Source organism: Meleagris gallopavo, chromosome 7, assembly GCF_000146605.3.
Source record: "Meleagris gallopavo isolate NT-WF06-2002-E0010 breed Aviagen turkey brand Nicholas breeding stock chromosome 7, Turkey_5.1, whole genome shotgun sequence".
Lineage (NCBI taxonomy): Eukaryota > Metazoa > Chordata > Aves > Galliformes > Phasianidae > Meleagris > Meleagris gallopavo.
The window spans coordinates 14,274,672-14,286,970 of record NC_015017.2 but is presented as its reverse complement, the minus strand read 5'-3'; the positions used below and the strand labels follow the sequence as shown (position 1 = coordinate 14,286,970).

The 12,299-nt window shown below is 35.2% G+C and overlaps 1 protein-coding gene across 1 annotated transcript in view; it reads right to left on the bottom strand.

Annotated features, from left to right (window-relative positions):
• The window catches only part of CWC22 (CWC22 spliceosome associated protein homolog), a 26,293-nt gene extending 14,193 nt beyond the window's left edge, over positions 1 to 12,100 (bottom strand). The window contains exons 1-13 of the mRNA XM_010713537.3: positions 11,956 to 12,100; positions 10,194 to 10,261; positions 9,224 to 9,337; positions 8,858 to 9,115; positions 8,210 to 8,338; positions 7,163 to 7,331; positions 6,704 to 6,757; positions 5,757 to 5,892; positions 5,462 to 5,668; positions 5,289 to 5,351; positions 4,811 to 4,906; positions 4,229 to 4,310; positions 3,844 to 3,904 (exon numbers count right to left, since the gene is read on the bottom strand). Coding sequence (XP_010711839.1) covers positions 3,844 to 3,904; positions 4,229 to 4,310; positions 4,811 to 4,906; positions 5,289 to 5,351; positions 5,462 to 5,668; positions 5,757 to 5,892; positions 6,704 to 6,757; positions 7,163 to 7,331; positions 8,210 to 8,338; positions 8,858 to 9,115; positions 9,224 to 9,337; positions 10,194 to 10,261; positions 11,956 to 11,982 — 1,464 coding nt within the window. The 5' untranslated portion in view covers positions 11,983 to 12,100. The remainder of the gene's footprint in view (positions 1 to 3,843; positions 3,905 to 4,228; positions 4,311 to 4,810; positions 4,907 to 5,288; positions 5,352 to 5,461; positions 5,669 to 5,756; positions 5,893 to 6,703; positions 6,758 to 7,162; positions 7,332 to 8,209; positions 8,339 to 8,857; positions 9,116 to 9,223; positions 9,338 to 10,193; positions 10,262 to 11,955) is intronic.
• Positions 12,101 to 12,299: the final 199 nt, after the last annotated feature.

The window sequence follows — 12,299 nt, the reverse complement described above, 5'->3', positions numbered from 1 at the left end:
TAAAAATAAAAAAAAGAGAGGCTTGCTTTTCTTGAGTGTTTTTGTAAATCCAACTGAGGTCTGAGATCAAAAGTTGAAAGCTGGGGAAGAAAACTGCTTGTAAGCTTGCAACAGAAAATTGTGCAAAGTTATTTTTAAATGGAGAATAGAACACAGAGGTAGAGAAACTTCTCAGTCAAAAAAAGAGGGCATGAAATAAAAGGAAAAGGTGATGAGTATTCTGAGAAGAGGGAATATGTAGCTAGAGACTAAAAATTAACTATGCAAATTAGAAGTGGATGATTTTTGTGCTCAAAGGCATTCTTTATTTCTGAAAAAGCATTTCAGTTCATAGCAGAATGAAAAATGTCTCAATGTCAAGCCACAGCACAACAACTTACTAAAGAATAAATAAAGATTGCCAGCATTCCCATCAACACTGAGTCGCACCTATATTGTAATGGCAAAAAGCATTGTTAGGTTGTTCTGCTTCATAGATGATCCATTTGAACCTTAAACCTCTTCTGCAAGTTAGATCAGTGTGGCAGGCCCACGACAGGTTTGGTAGAGCACTAAGCATTTCTGACGCAAAGCAGTTGATGTGACACAATCTGTAGTTCAACCACTGACAAAAACTGCTAAATTTAAATTTGAATTCAGCCCTGCTCTATCATGTCTGAAATCTCTGCACATAAAGATTTGAGACAACTGCCTGCAAGAAAGTAATTAAGACTTAATTAGTCTCAAAACTGTCATTCATGTCTGTCTTCAGGTTCCAAATACTCTTAGTAGTTTTCAGGTAGCATTCCACAATTCATTACTCAAAACTATGGAATACAGTCTTACGGACAAAATTAATGAAAGCTGGTTTTTATTTGGTAAAGTCTTCTGAAAGGAAGAAATTCACATTTAACATAATTAGAAAACAAATTTTGCAATGAAATCTTCAAGTTTTCCAATTTTTAAAGAGTAGAAATCACACTGAATGACACTAGAATTAACTCTAATACGTCCACCTCGTAATAACTGCCACTTATAGCGGGGCTGGCATGGAGAATGAACTCTACAGGGTCCTCCTTAAATCAGAACTGAGGCCAGCATAAAGGTTTTATGGAAGAACAATCAATCAACCATGGCATCGTCACCTCTCCTACATGCAAACGAAGCGGCAATTTCCTTACAAGAACAAACATGAGTTTATAAAACATTTCAGAAATGTATTAAGAATGGTTAAAGCTTGGAATCACAAGATGTGGAAAAAATGCTGGGCAAGATCCAACATCTTCCTGAAAAACAGGTTCATGGAACTTTCATTTAAAGGAAAACCGAACAACAACAAAAAAAAACAACAAAAAAAGGGCAGAGGGACATGGAGCTTTATGGCTAAAAGAAATTCATCCTGTGACTTGTTTCAACTATGGAAGTAGTGAGAATAATTTCAATAAAGGCTTCATTTAAGAAGATACTGGATATAAGAGAATTTTTGTTTAGAAGTAGAGGGTTAAATCAGACAGAAATGCCCTGCCATTCATTTAGCACATGGACAGATCTGAGGTACATAAATCCTTTTATAATTTCAGTATCTAAAGCTGATTGTCCTTTCCACTCTCACACTGATCAGGAAACTGCATTTTTCTTTCTCCACTATAAAACACTGCTTAGGAGCTGTAAGCTCATATGAGTCAAAGCTCTCACATCTTTGATTAAGGTTAAATAAAAAGTAATTATTATTAGGGAACGAAAACAGCACAAAGAGGATGTGGCATCTTATGAAAAGATGCAGATTTACATCTGTTGTATTCAGCCATTAATTGCAGCAATTTTTGCAACTAGTATGAATGATACCAGTTTGATACAGTTGATACCAGTTTCTCTCTTTTCATAAAACAATGTGTACATACACACAAAATGCCAACAAGAACTCTTCAGCATTTAACTTAAAGGCATCTAATTAATAGTAGTTACAACAGAACCCTAATTATATGGATCACATAACTTTTTTTTTTAAATAGAATGCTATGCTAACTGCAGCCAATCATTTAAACACCACAAATTTTAATATTCAAATACAAAAATTTGTATTAATCTGCATGTAACTTTTTTCAGAGTGTTAAAAGTTGATATTAAAATCTGTGATGATTAGAGAAATTTGAACACTTAAGTAATGACTGGAAAAAATATACTGGGATGAAACATTAGGAAAACAAAGTAGTGCTCTCCAGAGACATAACCAGACAGCTGACAGGATATTATGTTTTGTATCCCCTCATCATTCTTTAAAAATACATCAAAGTCAGTAGAAACACTCCAGAGATTAAATCCTGCTGGTAAAAAGCTACCGTACTGTTGTCAACGTTGTATTTTGCTTGACTACTAGTAGTTCCATATACAGACTGTTACAAAATTTAATTCATCCATCATTTTATAAGTCTCAGAACTAGATCTGGAAGTTCCTTTCAGAGCTTTCCTACAAAATTAAGAATGACTAATAACTTCTATTTTTGCAATGCAGCAGAAAAACACACATTTACCCCATTTCTTTTGCATACAGTAATATTCTTACATTTTATAAATTGTGATTGATAGTAGAAATATGAAATTTCTCAAAGTTCACACTTTTCTATTTCTACAAAGCACTTCACAGGATTAACACTTGGTAAAAGCACCACATAAAGTATGAGAGAAGTAACACATTAAATTCATCTCTGTTTATCTGCTTATTTTCATTTGCAAGTAAGGCAACACACAAAAAGCAGAAGAAAATAACCTAACACCCAATACTAAGTCAAATCTCACAAAATACCTAGTTTTCTGAACTGAAGTGGTAGGAAAGTCTATTTCTTTCCACTATTCAGATTCTGATTAATGTAGGTTTTTCTTTTAAATATATATTTTCTCCTTGCAGTTCTTGACCACAGAACAGACGATAGCTGAGACACAGCAATGGGATTAAACACCAGCAGTTGAGAATCAGTCAGCAGACCAATTACTAAAGCAGTGGTGCTCAAGTTATGTCTGCACTGTATAATGTAGCTTGCGCATTCCCAACTGTTCTCTATTCTTTATAGCTGAATTGATTTTCTGCAATACAGCATTTTTTCCCCCACTACTCAGGAATTCTTCAAGTTATGGCTTCACTGGAAGCCAGAATCCTATGAATGCTTAGTATTGCATTTAGGCAGCGTTGAATCATTTCATGCACAAATTAAGGAATCAAATAAAACAAAAACATAGCAGCAACCTGAATCTTTTAAATTACTTTCATGTGAATTGTTTACTGGCTAAAGAACAATTTTCCTTACTTGAGAACACACCTATCTCATGATCTCCAAGACTGCAACTAAGCATCCATACACAAATTGCTTTAAATCAATACGCAATATTACTAAGAAGAAAAAAAAAACAACACCAAAAACTGAAAGCAACGACATGATTCATTCTTTTAATACCAATCTGTATCTCAAGTCCTACTGACAAACCCCACAGTTGCCTGAAAATATCTCCAACTCCATTCTCTTTCAGAGTCAGAGTTCTGAAAATGTCTTCCAAGCTACAGTACTTTTGTTATAGGATAACCATTCCAACACTCCAACCAACAAATCTTTTCAGGCTTTTTTATTTGTTTTTATTTAAACAAATATTTTAAACTGTTTGTCAGCAAGGAGCAGTTACACAAGATAAATGCGTTAAGAAATATGTCAGCCTACATGCTCTAAAGGTTTGAAGACATATTGAGGAAAAACAGCTGTGAGGAGACGTTATCATTCATTTACTTGCCTCACAAGTTAGGTCCCAAGACAAGTAAGGATTCTACTACTACTACAGCTACTTCACGTTAATAGCAACAACAAAAAATAAGCTTACTGTTTGACTTTCAGGAAAATCCATCTTCAGCAATTTGTGAGCACATTCTTCAAAGTCTAAGCTGCAATAAAGAAAAAAATTTCTTCTTATCTGTGCAATACACAACTATACTAAAACACCCGAAAACCACTGACTTTTGTTCACTCAACAATTTTGATTACAGCAATATTCATAGAAAAGTCCTAGTGCACTAACATGTATTACTGTATAACAAAGATTTTTGTTTGAAATGATGATTTAAGAACCCACTGTCTACTTTATAAATCAAGTCCCATATGGTATTTTTTTTTTAAACTATGCTAAAGCAGGATTTAAAAAAAGGAGAGAATTAAAATTCAGTCACATCAAAAGAAATGCAATTGTGTATAAATTATATAATATTTACCTTGATTGAATAGCAAGATAAATGGTACGACGGAAGGAAACCAGGTTGATTTCTGTCTTGTCGTGGACAGTAACTTTCTGGCCTATGAAAGAAACACAGTTTGGAAATAACAAAACATTAAGTCGTATTTTATATATCTATGTATCTCTTAGAACATATCTATTTTTATTAGATCTGTAACACATCTGTGTAAAAATACCTTTTGTATAAATATTTAAGACTTAGGCAGTATTGTGTTTGTATATTTATTTCTATCTAAGTAAAGATTTTAAAATCAATGTTCACCTTATCTATGACTAACAGGTAAATATTTAGAGATACAATAGAGATACAGAAAGCTTCCTTTTAAATTTTCACTCTTATGCTACGTGCTAGTATTAAACACTTAGATCTGGGAATAATTGCAGATTAAAGCCTCCCTTGATATTGTAGTGTTCTTAGTTTTATAAAAAGTGCAACAGAAGTCAAGCTTTCCTTTACAGTTTAACCTACAAAAAAAAAAGTATACACAAAGATTTCAACAATCAAACAAAAGACAAAACTCCAAAACAATTACCAGTAAGTTGCCAGTCACACACTTACCATCTTCATCCTCCTCTTCATCTTCATCTTCCTCTTCATCACTACTTCCAGCCTCCTGATCTGGTTCAGACTCACTGTCACCTTCATCAAGAATTTCTGAAAGAGCAGATTAAAGGTGTACAGAACATAATAGTTCAGTTATCAAAAAAAAACAAAACAACAATTGATCTAACATCTAAGATTGAAAGGATGTATCAGGCGAAGAAGGTGTGTCACAACTGACTAAAAACATAGCTGGAGGGACAATACTGAGGAAAGGGACAGGAGTATGTTGGAAAGGACTACGATGAACTGAAAGGCAGTTATCTGGGAAACAAATGCCACCCGTCGTTAAACAATAAAACTTGTAACAATAGTTGGGTAACTAAATAGCATACAAAATGCACAAAGTACATAAACACATTTTACATATAGCATGCATATATAGTGGGTAATAAAATACACCCATTATGTATAAAACATACGTACACACACCTACCTTTCTTGAGTGCTTTGTATTTCTCTTCATTTTCCATAAAGTTGGGATCCATCTTGAAAACATCTTTAAAATAAAAACGAATCCTTAAAATACGAAATGAAAATAAGACTGTATACCAAATCTTCAGTTTGTTTTTGTGTGAAATACAATCATGGAAAATATTTCCAACTTACTAAGAACGTCCTCTGGGTTGTATTCATCTTCTAAAGGTAACATATGAGTAAACTGATCTTCCTCTTCCACTAGATCTAATCCCTCTGGAATGATTGGATGATCCTTGAAGCCATCCTTCCGTACAGCAAACATGACTTCTATCATGTACTGAACACGCATGTCAATTTTAGACTCATGGAGAATGTGTCGAAGACGGTCAAAGATTGCTTTGGAAAAAGCAAAATATTTAATATGGACAAGGACCGAATATAGCACAAACAAGAAAAGGCTAATATATTGGCTCATTGTACTTACCATTAATACCTCTAGGAGAAACTTCTGTTAGCTTGAGCCCACTCTCCTTAAGAAATCCAATTGCTACTTCAATACTGTCATCAGTAGGCCTTTCAAGAAGCAAGGTGAGCATTTCCAAACATAAAACCTCATGAGCCTTTAGAAAGAATATCAGTAAAGAACCAGAATTTACAATATTTCTTTGAGGATGTCACACCACTTGTTTAATCACACAAAGAAAGCAACACGGGACAAATCTAATTAAGAAGTAGTCAACATTTCATACACAATTTAGCTATTTATATTTACACTATTTTCACAGTGAACATGACTATACTTTTGAAATGTGAATACATTCTAATAAACATTTTACCATTACTGAAAAAAACAACAGGATGCATTTATACAGATCAAATAAAATAATACTTAGCTTACTAAAACTAGTTTTAGCATTGCATAGCCTTTCAAAATAACTGCAAGAAATCATGTTTCAAACAGAGGTATCTTATAAACCTGGGATAGAAATCCTGGTACTTCTAACACAGAAGACGATGGAATAGGGAAAGATACAAATTTGATTCAAATGCAACTGAGTCTGGTCCTGCCTATAGACTTAATGATCTTTGTATGAGATTATAGTGCTGCAAGAAAATTCCATTTAGTATCTGCAGGAATCCACTTGCTTTCTATCAGAATACTATCCCAAACACATACATAGAGTTTTGGGAATTTCTGAGACATTAAGTGCAGTGGCGAGAGATGAGAACATCACAGCCACATTACCAGACGAAATCTCTTTTCTAAAAAGTCCCAACAACTTACAGCAAGCATTGACAGGAAATCTGAACTCAGTTTTCCCATAACTTATGAAAAAGGGGAACTATATTCATTTGAGCTACCGCTATCTTGAAGCTAAAATAAATAGAAAGCCATGTAGAGTATGAGCAAGTGAAAACAAAGTAACATACCACATTCTGATTCATCAAATGCGCAACGAACTTCGAAGAGGTTAGACAGAGTTGCTGCAAAAGAAATAAACAACTGGAAACTGTAACATCTTACAAAGAAGAAACACTTGTAACTGAGACATTCTATACTATCAATTTGTGCTTCTCAGTTAAATTAAGCCATGAAAATAACTATTTTGGTATACTGGTAATTATTCTACCATTAGGACCGCATACATCCAAGTAAAATATAAAAATAACATCACAGTTCCAAGCTGAAATCAGTAGCCAAGCTTTCACAATACATACACAAATACTGCTTTATTTAATGTACTCATGTTAGGTGAAGCATAATGATACAAACAAACCACAGGTCTTGACTGTGCTCCTTTGAAATACCTAACTTGAATACACTCAGTACAAAATTACTCAGCAGAATTACAAGTTTTAGCATTTTATTTCTTCACATTTTTTACATACCTTATCATTTCTGCGATATCCTTTGCGAAAATTTAGTATCAACCTCTTGAGAATCAATTCACCAATATTTGGAAACTTTGAATTAATAATCGCCACAAGAGCCGCATAAACATGGGTAAAAATTGGAGAGGCACCCTGAGCTTGCAAAATGGATCTAGACAGCAATCCCCTGCAAATATACAAGTTTAATAAATAGAAAAATTTTATTCTTATTATCTAATTATTATAATAAAACACAATGTTTTCACCCATTATGTATCATTAAAAAGAACTGCATTGTTTGAATAGTTAGAAAGATGCTATGTGGTCATTTTCAAACAGTTGTTCACTGCAAAGCCCAGGAGGAAAAAAAAAACCCTCAAAATGTGATTCTTTAAAGTACTATTTACTACAGGGTTAATAAATGGAATAGAACTCATTTGGTATGTGTGTAAAGGAACAGAATATTTGGTTTTAAAACTATTAGCTACAAATGCAAATTAAATTAGTCTGGTTAAGATCATATTTACTTGTACAAATGCAAATTAAATTAGTCTGGTTAAGATCATATTTACTTGTACAATCACCATGATTTATAACTGATAGAATCACAGAAATACCTAATACCTAATAGCACAACAGCCTTTTATCCATATTACAATGGCAATGATGAAGGTGGTAAACAGATCAGTCAGATAGTTGTAGTAAAGTGTTTTGGCTGAAAATATTTACTTCAGATAAAGTCCAGGAACACAGAAAGAAACAGACAGGCACATGTAAATTGTAAGTCATCCAAGTAAAATCAGTAGATTTAGTTAAAATAAAAAGGAAACATGCTATCTGCTCTACTGTCTTATTCTTCCAAGCATGTACTCCTTCCTCTACCCCTCAGCTCCCAGCCCCTTTTCCTCAAGCAGGGAGCTCCTCTGCATAGGAAAATATAGCCTAAGTTAAACTTTAAAGTCAGACTAGTAACCATACACTAAACACACAGTGATGCAGGAATGAACAATATACATATTAACAGAGAAAAAAAACAAAAATTGGCTTAAATATTTCAACATTTACCTTCCTCGAACAATATTCTCCTGAAGCAGCTCATGAATAATGTTGTCTATATTAGAAACGTTTACTTTATTGACAAGACCATTGATGGACTTCTTCAAGGCTTCCCAACTCATCCTCTGATATGCCAAGCTATTACAAAGGCATCACAAATTAGTAAAGCATAAATTTGTGGCAGCACTGTTATACATACAAAAATGTGAAGATATAATATACTAAATAAAATAACTAAGAAAATATTCACAGCACAAATGCAAAGACTAGCTCACAATTATACATTACATGACTACGAACCCACCAAACCAATATGACACGCCAAAATGTAATTTCCCACAGATGTGGTATAACTCAGAATGTTTGTCTTTTCATGGCATTAGGAAAAAAGAAAAGCCTGTTTATGCTCTGTATCCTACTTTTCCATTAAGAGCAGAAGTGGAAAGGGTCATAGTCTGATTTGTTATTTTTGTTGTTGTCTGATTGCCTAGCATTTTGTTTTCCTCAGAGACAGGTGGAAAGAGAAGATGACTTAAGGAAAATGGCTCTCATCTTTTTTCTGATTAGAAAGATATCTCAAAAAGTGTCCCACAACTTTCCTTAAAACCCTTCATAGTTTTGTTTTTCAGGATGAATATAATGTTACCTTCCACTCACCTATTTTTATCAGTAATTTGTTCTTGCATCATCCTGAGCTTGGCAGGTGGAATATATGCACCACCTGTGCGAGTAAGGATTGGATCCACTTCTTCTTTCTTCTTCTTTGAAGCAGCCTCTTCATGAGTATTTGAGCCCTGAGCTGTTGACCTCTCTGGACTCCTATGATCAGGGGAAGAAAGTCTTCTCTTCCTCCTTCGATCATAATCTCTTTCTTCCCACTTTTCATAGTATCTGTCTCTCCCTCTCTCCATCCTTCTAAAAAGATTTAAAAAAAAAAAAAGAAAAAAAAAAAAGCTGTTTTCCTCTTTTGTTGTTTAAAATAAGTACCTTCATAGGAATTGAAAAACAGGTCCTAGTATTCACCTTTCTGAAGATCTGTCATCATAATACTCCCTTCTTGAATATTCTTGATCATATCTGCTGTCATCGGAATATCTTCTTCTTCTGGGAGATGGAGACCTGTCATGCTCTACATCCCTATTCACAACCCAAGACACAAAATTCTCAGTAAAAGGATTAGAAAAGCTATGCTATTAATAACTACTTGCAATGCAATCTGTTACATACACGCCAACAATTCCAGTTCTGCACTCCACTCTTAATATGTGCATCACTCAAACACAAGACCTTCCCTTTATAAATTGTTGCCAGCCAGCAAAAAATAAAAATTGAAAATAAAGAAATCAATGGAATCACCTTAAAAGGAAGCATCTCCTACCACGTGGGAGTAAATGCTAAATGTCAGTAACATCAAATACCAAAGGCAAATGCCACACTTCGCATTTCTTGAAACGCATTTATTCATTTCGGCTACTTTTGATGGTGGTGCATGAAACAGAAAAGATGCCACTAAAAATGACTGCCTTTGGTACAAGATGTTTTATTCCAATTCAAATATGAAATATAAGTAAACTGCTAATGCTTCATCTCCTGCATCAGTAGGCTGTGCTTAAAACAATACTTGTACATCTCTTGCTGGCTTCCATAATCTTGCTATAAACATCTGTAGTGTTCCACAAAAGAAGGTGGTATCTAATTTCCATTTTCAAGATCCTTGAAATTTTAACTGAGAATTTTAGGCTAAAAGTACTTAGTCTTAATTACAAATCTATTTAACTACTGCTTTGTATACATGCAAGTATTTTATTAAACCTGCAATTATTTCTCACAGCTGTTATGGTAGTGTATAAAATCATTCTATATTCAGTTCTCATCTTTGTTGTTTAATTTTTCTCTCCCTAGGAGGTGTGTGTGTATATATACAAACACACACACACACACACACACACACACACACACACAGTCACAGGGAACATAAAGCAATAATTTCTACCTGTCTTCTGGAGTCAAACTTCTGTGGCGTGGACTGTATTTTTCTTTCTTTTCATGACTGGACCCATGCTTTAATAAAAGAGAAAAAAAAATCAACTTCAAAGATATTAAACAATTAGTGTGAACATATATATATATATATATGAAGTTATATATGAGTGTATATATGAGTTATATATGTGTGTGTATGTATGTATCTCTCTCTCTATATATATCTTGACATCAAGGCATATGATTGCTTTAGCCCGCTACGTATTTATAAGAAGCAATCTTCATCAAATAAAGCTAACAGCAGTCAGACTCACCACAAGGAGAGCTACTTCTAAATAATACATACTTAAGCATCTGCTACAGGATTACTCTAGATGCTAAGTTTTACCGTGATTTCAAGAGGCCAAATACAGATGAAAAATCATACAGGTTACTAAAAGAAATCACAGACTGGATGAGACTGAGTATTTTCACGGTTTACTCTGCTTCTACAAGGCATTTGCTATGGATTACTGTCAAAGACTAGGCAAAAAATCGACCTTCAGTCTGTCTTTGTTCCTTTACTGTTTTCTTTATCCATACATCCTTTTACACTTTGTTGCATCATGTACAACACTGTTTACAGACATCTACCAGTCCTTGTTTGGCAAATGGCAAGTGTATCTTCCCTCTTCTGAGGATTCTTTTTTTTACTTTTTTTTTTTTATTAAAAAAGACTTTCTCATTTTTTTCTAATCATTTCTAATCTCACTGAATCACTCCTAGATTCATAAATTTGACATGTATAAATTTAATATAGATAGTAACAACATGGAAAAAGGTGGATCTTTTGGGGATAATCAGTTCTCATAAGCTCTACAGCATTTGCCTTGGCCCAAGTAGACTAACATACACAAGGATTCATAGGAGTAAAACAATGTTACTGATGTGTCTGTCTGTGGGAGTTCTCAGGTATCCTTCCAAAAGTAACTATTTTGCTGAATAACTTATTTGCCTCAGCTCTTCCTAACCAGGCTTCCTGCCACAAGTTACAGTATCCCTCCCACACCATTTCCAAAACACCCAAACAACCCGCCTGGCTAAGTTGCTTATTTCGATAGGTGAGAGAGCACTTCTATAATCACTTGGTCAGGAAAACATGAGGACGCATCTATCTATTCCTTGAGCATCCCTATCAAAAACCACTTTGGCGAGAAAGACTGGAATGTAACTAGGAGCAAAGAAGCCCAGGCAGGGTTGAACACAAAAGCCCCAAGAAAGCTAGTAATGAAGATGTCACTCAAATTCAGTAAAATTCTAGTGAAAACAGATGTAGTATTTCTGCACCCCATTTTTTCTCATTGCTTGCCAAGAAATCAGCCCTCCCACCCTCCCAGCCACTCAGAAATGTACTCCACAACCTTTAAAGGTGAAATTCAACTTCTACGCTAAGAAACGCAGCTGACACAGTAACTTCTACTTCCTTATCTTTTCTTCTTCACATCATCATTAAAGTTTCAGCACCCTTTTTCTCCGTTTGCCACCACTTACATTCTCAGTTGAGCCACCATTCAGCCACTTTTTTTTTTTTCTACCACATGCCAATAACGTTCAGAACTTCCACTATGAGGACAGCATGCATCAGCCACTGTAACCGACTACCTTAACAGTAACACCTCTGTTGTCAACGGCTGTCTGCCTTACAATCAGCGTTCTATTTAATACAACATCAACTGGAATCTAGCCACCAACAAGAAGAGAATAATACACAATGTAAGCTTCAGGGCACTTACGTTTATTTGTGTCACCCTGCTCTTCATCTCCACTTCTGCTATTTATACGAAACTGAACGCGCAGCAACGAGAAAATTCAAAGCGGAGATCAGTTCACCCAGAACGTTTCATCTACAATACACAGACGACAGCAAGGATTTTATATTGCACAACACAAACCTTACATTGCCGTGCCGCAGGCCCAGCCGCGCGGCTTCCGCCCCTTCCGCCCGCTCCCCCTCCAAGCCGCGGCCCGGCACACAGGCCGTGACCGCCCGACCCGCGGGACTCGGGCAGGGGCTCCGCCTCCTCGCGGGGGAGAAAAAGGGCAGAGAACGGAGGACAACTCCCGCCGCCTCACCTGG